At 39.9% G+C, this 19,750-nt stretch overlaps 1 protein-coding gene across 2 annotated transcripts in view; it reads left to right on the top strand.

The window, feature by feature from the left end:
• The window catches only part of UGGT2 (UDP-glucose glycoprotein glucosyltransferase 2), a 194,996-nt gene that overhangs the window by 172,775 nt on the left and 2,471 nt on the right, over positions 1-19,750 (top strand). For both annotated transcript variants that reach the window (XM_047720254.1, XM_047720253.1), the window contains exons 35-38: positions 1,926-2,086; positions 2,706-2,820; positions 10,470-10,586; positions 15,273-15,399. In XM_047720254.1, coding sequence (XP_047576210.1) covers positions 1,926-2,086; positions 2,706-2,820; positions 10,470-10,586; positions 15,273-15,399 — 520 coding nt within the window. The remainder of the gene's footprint in view (positions 1-1,925; positions 2,087-2,705; positions 2,821-10,469; positions 10,587-15,272; positions 15,400-19,750) is intronic.

The raw sequence follows: 19,750 nt of genomic DNA, 5'->3' as shown, positions 1-19,750 counted from the left end.
TAAGATTAACTGTAGTTTTTGGTAGTACTTAAACTTTTTTTGCACTTCTGTCTGGGTGTAGGGACTTAGTTTATATTGCTACTGTTCATTATTATCTTTGTTGCTATGCTACGTAAAAATACATGACATGAATGGGACACATAAAGGAAGTGTCTTTAAAAAAAAAAAAAAGCTGTCAGAATTCCAGGGAAAACTCAAATGTATCTGCAAGAAGTACCATTTACTATCTGGGACATGGCAATTTTCTCCCTGAAGTAGTAGTTTTTTTTAAATTTTGGTAATTAAAAAAGTACTGATCCTAGTCACAATAAAAGTAGTTGTCTGAGTTCCTATGAATATGAGCTGATTATTTAAAATGAGCTCTTTCTTCTTGCTAAAAAAAAATTGTGATTACAGACAACTCTCATTTCCTTCTAAGGGAAAAAAATGTCCCAAATTTGGCTACTAAAAACCATTATAGTACTCAGGTTTCAAAATTTATATATCCAAAAATTGTGACTTTCCCCCTTCCCTACCTTCCATGCCTTTGTAATCATTAATGGGAAAAAAATATTTGAAAAATACACAGAATTTTTAAGGAGAACAGTAAAATGTAAATATTAACATTATATGAATTAAGAGTACAAGTTAGTTCAATTTATATTTAGGACAAAAAGTACATTGTTCAAATTCTATATTAGAATTTACTTATATTGTAAACTTTTATTATTTTTATAGTATTTTCCAAATTGATCTATATGAATCATTATAATTAAAAAGTAAGAAAACAAGCAAATGTGGTTGATGAACTAGGCACTTCCAAATATACCATTTAACATAAAATATATTTCTTCTACCTTCCCCCAACTTACACAGTGATATTTTCTAGCAGGCTTGAATCTGTTAAAAAATACGCCTGGGTGATGCAGTTGGTTGAGCACTCAGCTCTTGGTTTCAGCTCAGGTCATGGTCTCAGGGTCATGAGATCGAGCTCTGCATCAGGCTCAGCACAGAGTCTGCTTGGGATTCTTTCCCTCCCCCTCTCACCCTGCTCACGCTCACGCGCTCTCTCTAAAATAAATAAAATCTTAAAAAAAGGAACTTACTACTATTATCTCATTAAAGCCATTAAGGATAATCAAGAGGTTTTTCTTTATCATTCAGACTAATATTTGCCAATATTACAATAATGGAGATTTATCATAAGATGATTTTGAAATTACTAATCTATATCTTGATAAACTAAGAGTAATCAAGTAAGAATACTTGTGAAATATTTATTTCCAAAGTACATTTTGTTTAAACTATCTTGATTAAAGTGGCATCACAAGGGGCCCCTGGGGGGCTCTGAGCTCAACTCAAGTCATGATCTCAGGATCCTGGGATCAAGCTCTTTGTCAGTCTCTGCACTTGGCAGGAAATCTGCTCATCCCTCTCCCTCTGCCCCTCCCCTTCTCATGCTCTCTGTCAAATTAATAAAATTTTTTAAAAAATAAAATGATGTAATAAACTATCCTTATTAATGAGTAAGACCACTGTCATATAGACTAAGCGTAGACATTTTTGGTTTCATTTTTTTTTTTAAGATTTTATTTTATTTGAGAGAGAGCACACAAGCAGGGAGAAGGACAGAGGGAGAAGCAGACTCCCCACTGAGCAGGTAGCACGACTTCAGGCTCAATCTCGGGACCCCAGAATCATGATCTGAACGGAAGGCAGATGCTTAACCAACTGAGTCACCCAGGCGCCCAGTTTCTATCACCTGAAAGAACAAGAGAAGAAATAACTCAGTAAACTCCTTGCTGCTTGAAAGAGCTGTGAGAAAAGCACCATTCTCTTTATTTCTACAGTCAGGTGATTATTTGAGATTCACATAAAAAGGGCTTATTATAATAACATAATATTATTTTATAATCTTCATCAGAGAAACTATTTTAATTATTTAGATTGTGAGACATGACCTAAAAGAACTCCGAGATTTCGATCTGGGTGGAGCACCTTACGGGTATACTCCATTTTGTGATAGCCGCACTGAAATGGATGGATATCGTTTCTGGAAAAAAGGATACTGGGCATCACATCTCTTAAGAAGGAAATACCATATCAGGTAAGAAAATGTATACTTTTTAGTAACAAAATAAGCTACTGGATCATAATACTCAGTTTTCTTAGAAATCAGACAACAATGGCAACCTGTTAGTGTCTATGGCATGCCCGTCACTCTTATAAGACTTTACATGTACTAACCCTCTATGACAACTTTTTGAGATGACGTTATCCCCATTTAACAGCTGTGGAAACCTGGAAACCGCAGCAGACAGCATTCATGTGACTCTCCCAGGCTTATACCGTTAGTGCATAGCTGACAGGCATTAAACCCAATTAATAGGACTCAAGCGAGAGGCTCCTAACCACTAAAGATAAACTAGTTGGTTACGTCACAAAATGAGCGTACTGTCTTCAAAGCTGTTGTTTTGGAGAGCCAGGACTTTCATGGTGTCTTGGAAAAACTTGTGACTCTACGAGGATGTGGATCCTAATAGTATTATAACGAACTTCAGACCCATTGGAAACCATGTTGGACATTGGGAGAAAATTTATGAAAGGTTTCATCATTAGTAGACCCAGGGATATCTAAAAGTCAGTCCCATCCCTGTGGACCGTCACTGGGGGAAAGTGAAAGTCCATGAACAACATGGGCCACCAAAGACTCCTCACCTTTGCAGTGCCTTGTATGTGGTGGATCTCAAGAAGTTCAGAAGAATTGCAGCAGGAGACAGGCTCCGGGGCCAGTACCAAGCTCTCAGTCAAGATCCAAACAGTCTTTCAAACCTCGATCAGGTAGGTAGAATGTTCATAGACTCATTTTCTTCTCTTTTTTTTCTTTTCTTTTTAAAATTTTATTTTATTTTTTCAGTGTTCCAAGATTCATTTTTTTTATGCTCCATGCCCAGTGCTCTATGCAATACGTGCCCTACTTAATACCCACCACCAGGCTCACCCAACCCCCCACCCCCCTTTCCTCCAAACCACTCAATTTCTCAGAGTCCACAGTCTCTGATGGTTCATCTCTCCCTCCGATTTCCCCCAACTCACTTCTCCTCTCCATCTCCCAATGTCCTCCATTTTATTCCTTACACTCACAAGTAAGTGAAACCATATGATAATTGACTTTCTCTGCTTGATTTATTTTCACTCAGCATAATCTCTTCCAGTCCCGTCCACGTTGATACAAAAGTTGGGTATTCATCCTTTCTGATGGCTGAGAAATATTCCATTGTATGTATACAATATAGATACAAGATAACCATATCTTCGTTATCCATTCGTCTGTTGAAGGTCATCCTGTCTCTTTCCAGAGTCTGGCGATTGTGGCCATTGCTTCTATGAACATTGGGGTACATGGAGCCCTTCTTTTCACTACATTTGTATCTTTGGGGTAAATACCCAGTAGTGCAATTGCAGAGTCATAGGGTAGCTTTATTTTTAATTGTTTGAGGAATTTCCACACTGTTTTCCAAAGAGACCGCACCAGCTTGCATTCCTACCAACAGTGTAAGAGGGTTCCCCTTTCTCCACATCCTCTCCAACAATTGTTGTTTCCTATCTTGTTAATCTTTGCCATTCTAACTGGCATAAGGTGGTGTCTCAGTGTGGTTTTGTTTGGAATTTCCCTTATTGCTAATGATGTGGAACATTTTTTCATGTGTCTGTTAGCCATTTGTATGTCTTCTTTGGAGAAGTGTTTGTTTTTTCATGTCTTCTGCCCATTTCTTGACTGGATTATTTGTTTTTTGGGTGTTGAGTTTGAGGAGTTCTTTATAGATCTTGGATACTACCCCTTAACCTGGTATGTCATTTGCAAATATCTTCTCCCATTCCATGGGTTGCCTCTTAGTTTTGTTGACTGTTTCCTTTGCTGTGCAAAAGCTTTTTATCTTGATGAAGTCCTAAAAGTTCATTTTCACTTTTGTTTTCTTTGTCTTTGGAGACATGTCTCGAAAGAAGTTGCTGTGGCCGATATTGAAGAGGTTACTGCCTATGTTCTCCTCTAGGATTTTGATAGATTCCTGCCTCACGTTGAGGTCTTTTATCCATTTTGAGTTTTTCTTGTGTATGGTGTAAGAGAATGGTCTCATAGACTCATTTTCAGTACATGGATCCAGATTGCTCTAGTTCCCTGCTTGTAAACTTCAAAATCTGACATTTGCATCCTCTTTTTCCCCTTGGCACATTCTGTATTGGATATCTCGACTGTCTCGACTTAACATGTAATTTTTTCACTTTCAGCTCAACATTTTCAAAACTAATCATATTTTATCTTCATTTTTCCATCCTTAGGCCTCTTCCTCCCACCACATGCCCTGGCTCACTTACTGTACCTTTTTCTTACTCCCTTCCATCATCAGTTAAACATGTCTCTGTCTCTGATCTTTAAGACAAACTCCCTTCATCCTGCGTCCCACCTGGCTACTGCCTTACATTTTGTTTTTCCTAACAGATAAGCAACTTTTTTTCTCAATATCTGACTAATTTCCAGAGTCATTTAACCTAATGATTGGACCCAAAACCTCCCAGAATTAGGGGGATAATAAGCACAGCCTCCCCAAGAGGGTCACTGGGAGCGAGGATAAGCAGGATCACTTCTACTTTGCCCCTTGGACCCATTCTTCCATGTGGTGACACAGCACCATATGATGGTTGGTGATTTAGAACACATGCTGCACCCCACTCTTGCAGCGTCTTGTCCCCAAGGTAGCACCTCCTGTGCCTTCAGTAAATCATTTATTTCTCTGTCAGGCCAGCAGCTTCTGGGTGGTGTTGTATGCGGCCGGACCATGGGATCTCCTGGTCATGTGCCCTCTGCCAGGCTTCCTTTCCTTGCTCTAAAGTGGGTCTGTTGGTCTAATGCAATATTAAATGGAATCCTCCCTCAGTGGATAGCTCTGTAACCCCTTGGATAATGCTACTAAGTCTCTGCGAGCAGGAAAGACAAACCCGTATGCAGAATATGTATATATTTCAGTTCAGAAGAATCTGTGATCTCAGGAAGAGTCCAGTCTAGTCGGCTACTTAAAAGACTTCACAGAGTAGTGGTCTCTCCTCCCAGATGGGGAAGGGAACCCTCCCCTTTGCCTCTAACAAAGAGTTTTATAAATTTTTTTAAGTTAGCTAACCATACAGGGAGGGGCTTACTCTTTAACGTTAGGCTTATTACTTTCATTGGGCGGTTCATTTTTCCATTGTCTTGGGGTTGTGGGATTACCCACAGAGAACAATTTTAAGAATGTCCAGCCTTTGTGGGTTTTACTGCCAGGGAGTGGGGTCTGGTAGTCTTCCATGAGTTGGATCTTGTGATTCTTTTTGTGATGGGCTTTTTCTTTTTAAATAAATAAAAGACACAAACTACCAAAATGCACTTAAAATGAAATAGTCTGAATAGCCCTATGTCAATGGAGGAAATTGAGTTTAGTTTAAATCTCCATGCCCAGATAGCTTCATTAGGGAATTCTACGAAACATTAAAGAAAGAAACAATACCAATTCTACTCATTCTATGAAGCCAACATTAATGACTTTAACATTTAGACCATACAAAGACATTACAAGAAAGGAAAATTACAGACCAGCATCCCACATGAACAGGTATATACATCCTTAATAAAAATCTCAGGAAATCAAATCCAGCATATATAATAAAGACCCTATGTCATAATTAAATGGACTTTATCCCTGGGTTCATTCCATTTTAGAATACCAGTAAGTGTAATTCACTAATTAACAGGCCAAAAAAGAAAAACCACATGATCAGCTTGATACAAAAGAGCATTTGATATATTCCAGTATCCATTCCTAATAAAAACTCTCAGCAACCTAGCACAAGAAGGGAACTTCCTCAACCTGGTAAAGGATACCTATGAGGGACACCTCGGTGGCTCAGTCAGTTGAGTGTCTGACTCTTGCTTTCGGCTCAGGTTATGATCTCACAGTCATGGGATTGAGCCCCACATTGGGCTCTGCGCTCAGTGCAGAGTCTGCTTCAGATTCTCTCTCCCTCTCCCTCTGCTTTTCCCCCCATCTTGTTGTGCTCACTTGCTCTCTCTCTCTCTCTCTCTAAAATGAATAAATAAGATCTTTAAAAAAAAAAGACACCTATGAAAAACCTATAGCTAACATTGTACTTAATGGTGAAATACTGAATACTGTCCCCTTAAGATCAGGTACAAAGCAAAAACATCTACTCATCACTTCCATTCAGCATTGCAGTGGAGGTACTAGATAGTACAACAAGGCAGGAAAAATAAAAGGCATTGAATTGGCAAGGAGTAAGTAACGTTTTTTTTGTTTGTTTGTTTGTTTTCAGAAAATAGAATCATTTATGTAGAATATCCTCTCTAATCTACTAAAAAGTTATATAAAACCAATAAGTATATTTAGTAATACTGCAGATGTAAGATCAGTATATGAAAGTCAATTCTGTATTTCTATTTACTAGCAACAGTTGGAAATGGAAGCTAAAAAGAGGATACTCTCTCTAATAGCATTTAAAAAATTAAGTTCATATAGAAATGCAGTAGACCCAAAATAGCCAAAACAGCTTTAAAGAAGAACAGAGTTTGAAGACTTATTTTGCCTGATTTCAAGATTTAATATAAAGATACTGTAATCCAAATGGTGTGATTTGGTGTAAAAACAGGTAATTAAATCCATGTGTAGGAATCGAGATTCCAGAAATAACCCATTCATTTGAATAATTGACTTTTGACAAAGGTGTGAAGGCAGTGCAGTGGAAAAAGGACAGCCTTCTAAAATGGCATTGGAAAAATTAGACATCCATATACAAAGCAAAACAAAAACACTCCCATTCATAACACATTTCATGTACAAAAATAAATTCAAACCACATCATAGATCTAAAGATAAAATGTAAAACTATAAAACTTTTAGAAGATAGGAGAAAATTGTTTATGCACATGTTTTTAGACCTGTTAAAAGTGTGATTCGCATTAGAAAATAATTGACAAATATATAAAAGAACTCTCAAAACTCACTAATAAGAAAGAAAACAATCTCATTTTTAAAAAATCAGAAACAAAATAGAGACCCCAGAAATGGACCCTCAACTCTGTGGTCAACTAATCTTAGACAAATCAGGAAAAAATATCCAATGGAAAAAAGACAGTCTCTTCAATAAGTGGTGTTGGAAAAATTGGACAGCCACATGTAAAAGAGTGAAGCTGGACCATTCTCTTACACCATACACAAAGATAAACTCTAAATGGATGAAAGACCTCAATGTGAAACAGGAATCCATCAAAATCCTAGAGGAGAACACCAGCAGCAACCTCCTTGACATTGGCCACAGCGACTTCTTTCAAGACAGGTCTCTAAAGGCAAGGGAAACAAAAGCAAAAATGAACTTTGGGACTTCATCAAGATAAAAAGCTTTTGCACAGCAAAGGAAACAGTCAACAAAACTAAGAGGCAACCATGGAATGGGAGAAGGTATTTGTAAATGACATATCAGGTAAAGGGCTAGTATCCAAGATCTATTAAGAACTTCTCAAACTCAACACCCAAAAAACAAATAATCCAGTCAAGAAATGGGCAGAAGATGTGAAAAGACATACAAATGTCTTCCAAAGAACACCTACAAATGCCAACAGACACGTGAAAAAATGTTCCACATCATGAGCTATCAGGGAAATTGTGAAATCAAAATCACAATGAGATACCACCTTACACCAGTTAGAGTGACAAAAATTAACAAGACAGGAAACAAGTGTTCCATGGAGAGGATGTGGAGAAAGGGGAAACTGTATGGAGTTTCCTCAAAAAATTAGAACTACCCTACGACCCAGCAATTGCACTACTAGGTATTTACCCCAAAGATAGAGGCTTAATGAAAAGAAGGGGGACCTGCACCCCAATGTTCATAGCAGCAATGTCCATAGTAACCAAACTATGAAAGGAGGTGAGATGCCCTTCAACAGATGAATGGATAAAGAAGATGTGGTCCATATATATTACTCAGCCATCAGAAAGGATGCATACTCACCATTTGCATCAACGTGGATGGAACTGGAGGGAATTATGCTAATGAAATAAGTCAAGCAGAGAAGGACAATTATCATATGGTTTCACTCATGTGGAACATAAGCAATAGCATGGAGGACCACTGGGGAAGTGAGGAAAAACTGAATGGAAAAAATCAAAGAGGGAGACAAACCATGAAAGACTCTGGACTCCAGGAAGCAAACTGAGGGTTACAGAAGGGAGGGGATGAGAGGATGGAGTAACCGAATGATGGGAGTTTAGGAGGACACATGACGTTATGAGCACTGGGTGTTATATGCAACTAATGATTCGTTGAACACTACATCAAAAACTAATGATGTGTTATATGTTGGATAATTGAACATAATAAAAAAAAATTTAAAAACCAATCTTTAAAAAATAAAGTATTTTAAAAATAAAAATTTTAAAATATCAGATTTTAACAGACACTTCAGCAAAGATGATGATCAAGTGGCAATAAGTCCATGGAAAGATGCTGAAGATGATTAGTCATTAAGGAAATGAGAATTAAAACTACAATGAATAATTCCACACACCATTAAAATGGTTGATACTAAAAAGACCATACTAAGTGTTGACAAGGGTGCATACATTGCTGATGAGCAGGTAAAAATGCTGTAACCCTGTTGGTGGGAATGCAAGCTGGTGCAGCCACTTTGGAAAACAGTGTGGAGGTCCCTCAAAAAATTAAAAATAGAGCTGCCCTCTGACCCGGCAATTGCACTACTGGTTATTTACCCCAAAGATATAGGTGTAGTGAAAAGAAGGGCCACATGTGCCGCAATGCTCATAGCAGCAATGTCCACAATAGCCAAACTGTGGAAAGAGTCAAGATGCCCTTCAGTGGGCAGATGAATGGATAACGAAGATATGATCCATATATACAATGGAGTATTACTCTGCCATCAGAAAGGATGAATACCCAACTTCTGCATCAGCATAGACGGGACTGGAGGAGATTATGCTGAGTGAGATAAGTCAAGCAGAGAAGGACAATTATATGGTTTCACTTATATGTGGAACATAAGGAATAGCATGGAGGACATTAGGAAAAGGAAGGGAAAAATGAAGGGTGGGGGACGAACCATGAGAGACTATGGACTCTGAGAAACAGGGTTTTTGGAGGGTGGGGGATGGGGGGATGGGTTGGCGCAGTGATGGGTACTAAGTAGTGTACGTACTGCATGGAGCACTGGGTGTTACATGCAAACAGTGAATCATGGAACACAACAACAAAAACTGTACAGTGACTAACATAATAAAAAAATAAATGCTGTAGACATTTTGAAAAAGAGTTTGGCAGTTTCTTATGAATTTGAATTTACTCCTACCCTATGACCAGTCAGTCTACTTCAAGGGAAATAAAAGTATAAGTCTAGGGGCACCTGGGTGGCTCAGTGGGTTAAAGCCTCTGCCTTCGGCTCAAGTCATGATCCCAGGGTCCTGGGATCGAGCCCCATATAGGGCTCTCTGCTCTGCAGGGAGCCTGCTTCCCCCTCTCTCTCTCTGCCTGCCTCTCTGCCTACTTGTGATTTCTCTGCCAAATTTAAATAAATAAATAAATCTTTTTTAAAAGTATATGTATATATATAAAAGTATCTATATACTTTTATATATAAAAGTATAAAAGTATATAGAGACTTGTGCATGAATAGATGTAGCAGCTTTATTTGGAAAGTCCAAATCCTACAACCACCCCGTATTCATTATCTATCGCTCCCTAACAACTACCAGAAAACATAGCCGCTTGCAATAACAAATAGTTTCAGTGGCCGGGAATCTGGACCTGACATAGCTGAGCATTCTGCTCCACAGTCGCTCATGAGGCTGAAATCGTCTTGGCCCCAGGGATGGCCATCTCCTCTGAAGACCTGACTTGGGCTCACTCACGCACGGGCTTGTAGGCAGGACTGTGAGGTCTTTGTCACTTATGAGGCTCATTTGCCTTGTAAACTTTCTTTAACCCAGGTGTCAACAGTCTTTGATTAGAAAGCCTGGAGCATTATTTCCTAACAGAGAAAGAAAGGGTCCCCTCCGAATCCAGAGGGCATGGTGCCAGCACGTTGACAGCAATGGCAAGAGCGGCCCAGTGCGGGTGACCAGCGCGCTGGTTCAGGATGGGCGGAGGCGGTGCGGCTGTCCATGTGGGGGCATGTGGGGTGGTGGGTGTCTGGGCTCCCCACTGCATCCCTGATGTCAGGGGTGATGTCCAGGACAGCTTTGGGCGCAGTTCTAGCCCCTGGGTTCATCATCACACAAGATGATTGGGTCATAGTAAGTATGTTAGTAGCTTAAAAATCGATATCTTAGATCTGCAAAAGTTTTTTTGAACTTGTTTTTAATCTAATTGGTATCATCAAGCTCATTCCCTCTGCCTAATTTCTGTACCTTGTTTAAATCATGTTTCTATAGGATCTCCCCAATAATATGATTTACCAAGTCGCCATTAAGTCTCTTCCTCAAGACTGGCTGTGGTGTGAAACGTGGTGTGACGACGACTCCAAACAGAGAGCCAAAACCATTGATCTGGTGAGTGTGTGCGCGGTCGTCTGCATGCAAGCACGCATGAACGTGTTCAAGGAGAATAGTTTCTCTTTTACAGCCAGGATGGCACCCCCGTGGCACCCTGCTGCTTCGTCTATCATGTACTGTGGTGTTCACTTAGGTTGGCCAAGTACAGAGCCGTGTTGGGGGGCCTCCAGGACCACCCCCAGGGTTGAGGAATCACTAAAAGGACTCCCAGGACTCAGAATATTGCCCTGCTCATGGCAGGGTTTCATGCCATGTCCATACAGGGAAAAGGTGTGGGGGGCAAAGTCCAGAGCAAGCCAGGGGCAGGCTTCCAAGAGCCCTCTCCCTGGGCAGTCACGCGGGACCAGCTCAACCCCTGAAGTTGTGAGGAATTCCATAGCACTGGTGAGGTGCTGTGTCCCAGGGCAGCTCGTCAGGAACCCAGTGTGCAGGATTCTTACCGGGGGCCGCTCGCAAGCACTCCCCCTGCCTGTCGCATATCAGGCACTTAAAAAGGAAATACACTGAAAATTCCCAACATCCAAAAGGAAAGCAGGTTCAGTATAAAGCATGGGTTGGCACAGTTCAGGCACTGTTGTACTAGTCTTACCAGGAATGATGGCGACACTCCTGAAACCCACGTTCCCAGAGGCCGGCCGAGGGCCATCCACGCAAGCAGGCCGTGAAGGACGGTGGTCTCGGGCTCGCTGCATCACTTTCTCGGGCACTTTTCAGGGGCGTCTGAAAGGAAGGCCAGGAGCTGCCTGAAGTGCTCATGGATTAACTTTCATCTTAATGCATAACCAGTTTGGTTCTCCTGCCAGTATTTTTCCCGAATGAAGACGACCGAAATAATTCTATGTCTACTAAATTATCCTTTACGTGTCTGCTTTTCTTCCTTTTGAGAAATTTATTTTCATTTTGATTTTAAGCAGATCCTATGCTACACAGTGTAACTCTCCTAGATGTGAAACATTTGAAACTAATTTATTGTCCAGCTGTCTCGAACTCACATTCCAATAGTTTATTATCTTTAATAGTTATGAGATATTGACATTCTTTTTCTTTAGAAAGAAAATGTTTTTTGTGCTAATTTAAGTTTTAAATAATTATTTACAAGTTCTTCAGTAAAAAATAAGCTGTCAAAATATTAGCATTCATACAATTTTGAACAAAAGACAAGACAATAAAATAGACATTTTTCTAGGTATGTGTAGAAATGTATAGAAAAAAACGTAACAGGCCAGTATGTCAGGTTGCAACCAAAGGTAATATAGAATGTAGCAGAAATAAGTAAGATAGCACTGTTAAGAAGAAAGAAGGGAATTTTCTAAAGAGAGGTCAAGAACATTACTGAACGAAACTCCTAAGAGATTAAGGTTGTGCTGGGACATAAAAGGTTGTGACTCGTACATTGGTGACAGAGGGTCTCCTGGGGGTCTCTAGTACTTAGGTTAGCATGAGCTAACTATAACCCTAAATTTCAGTGGTTTCTCCCTCACCTGAATACAGACCTATGTGAGTATTCTGTCCGTGAGTAGCTTCCCTGTCCCTCATGACTCAGGGACCACGCTCCATCCAGTTGGGGCTCCTTCATCCTCTGAGGTCCTGTCATCTCTGTATCCATCTGGAGCTGATCTGCCCAGGATGGCGGCCACTTGCCACATGTGGACCCCTGAGCACTTAAAATGTTGCTAGTCTGAACTGAGATGGGCTATAAAGTGTAAGATAGATTTTCAAGACTCGGTACAATAATAAGATAAAAACATCTTATTATTAACTTTTATACTTACTACATATTGACTGATAATTTGGACATGGTTAAGTAAGATACAGTATTAAAATTTATTGCACCTGTTCTTTTTATACTTTTATATGTTGCTCCTAGAAAATTTAAGATGAATATGTAGTTTCCATCCTATTTCTCTTGTGTAGTGTTGATCTTGGAGGGGAGGGAAGAAGTGGCAGGAATGCTTCCTGACTCCCAAAAGCCGTGGCCCCTTTGGGTGGGCATTGGTTGTGTGGCCACATGTAAGAGGGGCTGAGAAATGGCATTCCCAGTGGGCAGCTACTGCCTAGGAATGGGTGGGTCTACATAGAGAAAAGGTGGCATGAATTTTGGTGGACAGCTAGCCGTCCCTCCCACAGAAACACTTCAAAATGAGAGAACATGCTAATTTGGGTCAGCTTCTTGGGGAAAAAGTTAAGGGAGTGCAGAAAAACCCCGAGGAAATGGCCTAATGAAGAGAAGAAAGCACGATTAATGGCATTGAAGGTGAGGAGAGCATTTATGAATGTCATGAGACTCTACGCCATTTCAGTCAGGTTTTCAACCTGGGCCTTACTGATGTTTAGGACCATGTGGGGACCTTCCTGCACTCTGTGGGCTGTTTCGCACGTCCCTGGCCTTACCCACTAGATGGCGGTAGGACCCCACCCCTAGGCCTGATACCCAAAATGTGTCCAGACCTTGTCAGAGCTCCCCTGAGGGGCAGAATAGCCCTATTTAAGCACCACTGATACAGATTATAGGGGGAAAATATTGTAGCACAAAATATTAAAGAAAACAGTATTTTTAACAGTTTCTGACACAACTAAAATGAAAAAAAATAGTTCAATTATCTTCACTTTATAGAGCGTATTGTCTGTAAGGTTAATTTCTGCGAAGAAAATCCTCTTTTCCCACTTACTTCAGGAATATATGACTATAGAAAAAATCCCCAGTGGAATGAACTGAAAATATCTGGTGAGGAAGGGATCAAGACACTAGGCTCATGGCTCAAAACCAGTAGCTTTCCCACAGGAATTAAGGAGGAAGCACGTTGAGGCAGCTACAAGGGAGTGTCGCGTACAGTAGGCTTCCAGATGCAGCCTCTGTGAATGCCTTGTAGGGAGCAAACGGGAGGCTCGTGGAACTGCGGGGCGTTTGTGCTCCCACCACCGCCCCTCGTGTCTCTGTCAGTGGCGTCTCCATTCCTCACATGGCTCCAGCCGCACACTCTGGGGGCGCCTGTGACCTTTCTCCTCATACCCCCTGTGCAGCCCATCGGCAGACCTCGTCCTCCGCACTGTCACCTGCGTCCACAATCAGATCCTTCTCCTACGAGACTTTTGCCTTTTAATTTCCCGAGGAACTCCATGGTAGGACCAGTTGCTTACTGAGTAGTTTAACTGGGTCCTGTGTCAGTGGAGCCTTGGAGACTGTCTTCCTCCTCTGTGTGGAGCACGAGACACCCCCCTCACACACACACACACAGACACACACACTGTATGGATCTCGCCAGACACCCCCCCCCACACACACACACACCCTCTGTATGGGTCTCGCCAGACACCCCCTCTACACACACACAGACACAGACATAGACACACACACACGCACACTGTATGGGTCTCGCCCAGACACCCCCCCCTACATACACACAGACATAGACACACGGGGACACACACACACACACACACACACTGTATGGGTCTCGCCTCTAGTGAGTGTGCGGTTGCAACCTGACTGCGGAGCCACGCCCACTGGTTTTCCACTGTGTCAGGTAGACTAGTTAATCTTTCTAGACATGAGATTTATAAACTACTCTGCATTTCACACCTGTCAATATTTTGACAAATGAGTTCCAGTTAACTGATTTTCTTTTTCCAGTTAACGGACTTTAAATATCATCACAGTTGCTCACAGTTGCTAAATAGAAGCGAGGCATATGAAGCAGAATGGTCGTTTTTGCTAAAGAAACTCATGGGATTTCTAATGGCTAACTAATACTTTTGTCTGTGGAAAACGGAAAGCATATAAACCAGACATTAGCCCAAAGAAAAGATAAGAAAATATTTGTTAATGTAGTCTATGTTCTTTTACAAAATGGTCATGGAATTAGATCTTTTGTCAAAACAGTTTGCAGAATTGTTTGACAAACTACTTGTTAACCATCAGAATGTTTAGGGCGCCTGGGTGGCTCGGTCGTTAAGCATCTGCCTGTGGCTCAGGTCATGATCCTGGAGTCCAGGGATAGAGCCCCGCATCAGGCTCCCCGCTTGGCAGGGGAGCTTCTCCCTCTCCCACTCCCCCTGCTTGTGTTCCCTCTCTCACTGTGTCTGTCTGTCAAATAAATAAAATTAAAAAAAAAAAAAAGATCAGAATGTTTTTAGAACAATTTTTGTTTAAATTTCTGATTGAGGGACGCCTGGGTGGCTCAGTCGGTTAAGCATATGCCTTGGGCTTGGGTTATGATCCCAGGGTCCTGGGCTCAAGTCCCTCATCCAGCTTCTCCCTCTGCCTGCTTCTCCCCCTGGTGTGCTTTCTCTCTCTCTCTCTCTCTCTCTCTCTCTCTCTCTCTCTCTGACAAAGAAATAAGTAAAATATTTAAAAAATAAAAAATTTCTGATTGAGGTGTTTGCATTAAACACTACTGCTCACATAAAGTATGATTTGTCACTTCACTTGATCCTTTCCCCATTCAACTAACTTAAGAACTTTAAATACTTGGTACTTAGGACTCAGCTTTTTACAAAATGCATTTTTGTTTGCTCTAGTGACTTAGTAATGTCCTCAAGCATTTCCTTTATGTTTCCTGAACAATGGTCTGTCCTTCCTTCCTCCCTTCCTCCCTTCTTTCCTTCCTTCTTTCCTTAGTTGAAGTATAACGAACATACAAGGGCAATACTTTTTCATTAACACAACTTTATTTAAACTTTCAGTGCAATAATCCCAAAACAAAAGAGCCCAAGCTACAGGCTGCTGCCAGGATTGTCCCAGAATGGGTGGAGTATGACACGGAGATCCGACGACTGTTAGATCACCTGGAAAACAAGAAGAAAAACGCAAGTAAGTCACCCTTCTGTGGTGGTGTCGGAACCACGCATTGCAGTAACTGAGAGTATAATAGATTACAAACTCATTTCTTGGTGAATTTATTAAATGATGAGATCAGAATTTCTTTAAGAAATTTCCTTTTTATGTGGTCTAAGCCCACAAATTAAAAACGTGGACAGAGACTCCCTTCCCCGTGCAGAGAACTTCACCACAGAGCCCAGTGCGGAAGCATCAGCCTCCTGACACCAGCAGTAAAAAATCGAAGTAGCAAAATGCCCGTCTTTAACATTACACCGAATTTCCCAAATGGGAAAATCCAAGCCCTGAGTTTTAGTAAAAGACTTACATAGTAACTAGAAATACTACCTCCTATCTCCTAAATTAATCTCCTACAGAATAGGGATTTCCCATGGGTTCCTGGTTCGAGCAGCCTTAGTCAGGGCTGCAGTGTGACTAGGATTCCATGTGCTTCCATTTCCAAGATTAAACCGTGGTTACCTGGGCATTTCATCACTCTGCATAAACCTTCAACAAATGAGTGTTGAATATTCCTTTAAAGCCGATACAAACTTCTTGATTGCCTCATAATTCTCTTTCCTCATCAGTGCCTAGTTCTCTGTTTTTCTTTACTCTTTTTAAAAAATAGCACTGAGGGGGCGCCTGGGTGGCTCAGAGGGTTAGGCCTCTGCCTTCGGCTCGGGTCATGATCTCAGGGTCTTGGGATCGAGCCCCGCATCGGGCTCTCTGCTCAGCGGGGAGCCTGCTTCCTCCTCTCTCTCTGCCTGTCTCTCTGCCTACTTGTGGTCTCTGTCAAATAAATAAATAAAATCTAAAAAAAAAAAAAAAAAATAGCACTGAGCTCCAGTCCGTGTACAGACTTTTCACAGGTTATATTAATCCTCAACAATAATTCTTTCCAGTGGTTCAGAATAAAATTCTTAATTTTATTAAACTTTATTTTTTCAAGACATTCAAATGTTAAATATAAACATAAAAATGTTGTATGTAAACTTTCTCACATAAGCATGAAGTTGTGTTCATCTTGACTTTCTGTATTCCTTAACAAAACCAGTGTGTTATTTTCTGAGAAGTTCAGTATTTAAAACACACTCATGTATTTTTAATTAATAAATTAAATAATTTATTTTTTTTAAGATTTTATTTATTTATTTGACAGACAGAGATCACAAGTAGACAGAGAGGCAGGCAGAGAGAGAGAGAGGGGAGGAAGCAGGCTCCCTGCTGAGCAGAGAGCCTGATGCGGGGCTCGATCCCAGGACCCTGAGATCATGACCTGAGCCAAAGGCAGAGGCTTAACCCACTAAGCCACCCAGGCATCCCAATAAATAATTTAATTAAGTCATCATTTCAGTGCAGAAGAAGATTCTGTCAGTGTTGTGATGTAACTGTTTCGAAGAGAAAGAGATAAGACAGAGAAGGGGGAGAAAGGAAAAAAGGAAAAGGAAGAAAGGAAATTTTACATAATTACTTAAAAATTTTTTAATGCACAGAACATGAGATGAAATGTTTCTCTTTCAAATTGGAAAGAGTTAAAGGGCTAATAATATCCAGTGTTAGCAAGGATATTGACAAGTGACACTCTCATGTACTTATACATACAATAGCTGTATAAATTAAGGAAATATTACCATATGTATAAAAATTTAAAATATGTGTGCCCTTTGACCCAGCAATTCATTTTAACAAATTTACGTTATAAAAGAGAAATGACGGGGTGCCTGGGTGGCTCAGTCGGTTAGGCCGACTCTTTGATTTCAGCTCATGTCTTGATCTCAGGGCTGTGGGATCAAGCCCCCCCACTGGGCTCGATGCTCAGTAGGGAGTCACCGTGAGATTCTCTTTCCCCCTCTCCCTCTGCCCCTCCCCACACACACAGACACACATACTCTCTCTCTGTCAAATAAATAAATCTTTTAAAAAATAAATAATTAAAAAAAGAAATGATGTATGTATACATATGTATACATATACTATTGTTTTTAATGAGATAGAAATAATTTCTCCATTGGGGCACCTGAGTGGCTACAACCGGTTGGTTAAGCTTCCAACTCTTGATCTACTCAGCTCAGGTCTTGATCTCAAGGTCATTAGTTCAATCCCTGCGCTGGGCTCCATGCTGGGCGTGACCTACTTTTAAAAAAAAGTAATTTATCCATTAAGAGACTATTGATTATATAAACATTATTGTACACAAACAGTGAAATATAGTGTAGCCTTTCAAGAGAATTGAGATAAATATATTTTGCTGACAGCATATTTTAAGTTAAAAACAAAGTAATATTTGTAATATAATTGACTCCATCTTAAAGAAAAATGGCATGTTTGAGTTTATGTATGTATTTATATATAATAATAAAAGAAGGTTAAAAAAGTTTTATGAAAGATTATTGCAATTTTTTACTTAATTTTGAATTACAAATGTAAGATATGTTGTAAACAGTAAAACAATATGGAAGTATACAGTATAAAGTTGGAAGACCTCTTTTACTCAGACACAAAGGGGCAGTCATTTTTAAGGCTATGGTATACCTTTCGTAACTCTTGATTTCTCATAGCAGCTGTATTAGTTTTCTAGGGACCACAGCCTAAGTGGCTTAAACAAAAGAAATTTTTTGTCTCACGGTTCTGGCAGCTTGAAGTCCAAGATCCAGGTGTCATTAGGGTTGGTTCCTTTTGAGGGCAGTGAGGGAGGATCTATCCCAGGCCTTCTTCCCAACTTGTAGGTGGCCGTGCTCTCTCTGGCTCCCTTTACCTTGTCTTCACTCTCCATATATCTGTGTGCAGATGTCCTCACCCAACAAGGACACCACTCATGTCGGATTAGGGTGTAACCTAATGGCGTCATCTTAACTTCATTACCTCTGTAAAGACTCTATTTCCAAATAAGGTCACTTTCTGAAGTTCTGTAAATTAGAATTCCACCATATAAATTTTGGAGGGAAACAGTTCAATCCATAACATGAATGGAGTTGAGGATATTGTCGTATGTTTAAGGGCCATTTGTCATTTCTTTTTGTTTTCCATTTATTCTTGTCCTTTTGCTCATTTTTTCCTAGAGGATTGTTGTCCAACACTGGAAAGAAACTAATGATCTTTATTCTAGAGATTTGTGTTGCCACCTTTATCGTAAACTAAATCCCAGTATTATTTATGTCTCATGTGGCACATTTTTTATCCTGTTCCATTGATCTCTGACTGTACATGTGCCTCTTTCACACTCCTTTAATTATTGAATATTTGTAGCATGTTTTAATATTGAGTAGGGCTTATCTCCCCTCATTGCTATTTTGTTTTTGCTGTTTTCCTGGTACTCCTGTTCATTTTTCCATACAAGCTTTAGAATCAACTTATCTAGGTGAAATTTTTCAGGTTTTTTGGGGGGAGGGTAGGGGTTGGAGGGAAGATTATGTTAGATTTGTTAATTAGGTTAGGAAGTACTGATATCTTCATGAAAACTGTTCTTCCCATCTAAGAGCATGTTGTATCTATCTATATTTTCAGGTTCATTTTATGTTTGTCAAGAATCATAACATTTTAGTCATCTAAGTTTTATACGTTATCTTTTTAAGCTCATTCCTAGACATTTCATCTTTATGTTAGTATTATGAATGGGATTTTCTCTTACAATTTATCTTCTTACTGGTGGTTACTTGTACACAGAAAAACTATTGTTTTTTGTATGAATTTTTATTTCTGTGATCATACTGAGTTTTCATTTATAGTAATATTTAAGTTGATTCTCTTGATTTTTCCTCCCCAAAGATTATTTGCAAACAAGAATGATTTTTCCTCTTCCTTTCTAATATTATACCTCACATTGCTTTTTCTCATCTAATTGCTTTGGTTGATATCTCTAACAGGATGTTAACAATAGTAGTGCACTAGGCCTCTTTCTCACTTTGCTGGCCAACCTTCTGTGTTTCCCTATTACGTAGGATAATCGCTTTGGACTACGAAAATTTATCATGTGGAGGAAATAGCCATTGATTCCTATTTTAATGAATGTTTTTATCAATAATGAGTTGCACTTAGCACTGCATATTAACTAACTAGAATTTGAAAAGAGAAAAGAGAATGGGTTCCTTTGATCGACTGCCTCCTCAACAGCAATGGAGGTGACTGTTTTTTATATTTGATTTATTAATATGACAAATTTTATTAATGTATTTCTTGATATTGACTCATCCCTGTGTTCCAGGTTTAAACTCAGCTTGGTCATGACCTATTATTCTTTATTTTTCCTTTTTTAAAGTTGAGATATAATTGGCAGTTACAACTTTATATTAGTTTCAGGTGTATAACATGACTTATTATTCATATGTATTGCAAATGCTTCTTCTGC

This window comes from Lutra lutra, chromosome 3, assembly GCF_902655055.1.
Source record: "Lutra lutra chromosome 3, mLutLut1.2, whole genome shotgun sequence".
Classification (NCBI taxonomy): Eukaryota; Metazoa; Chordata; class Mammalia; order Carnivora; family Mustelidae; genus Lutra; species Lutra lutra.
Note: the sequence above shows the minus strand (reverse complement) of the source record. Positions and strands in the feature narration are given on the sequence as shown.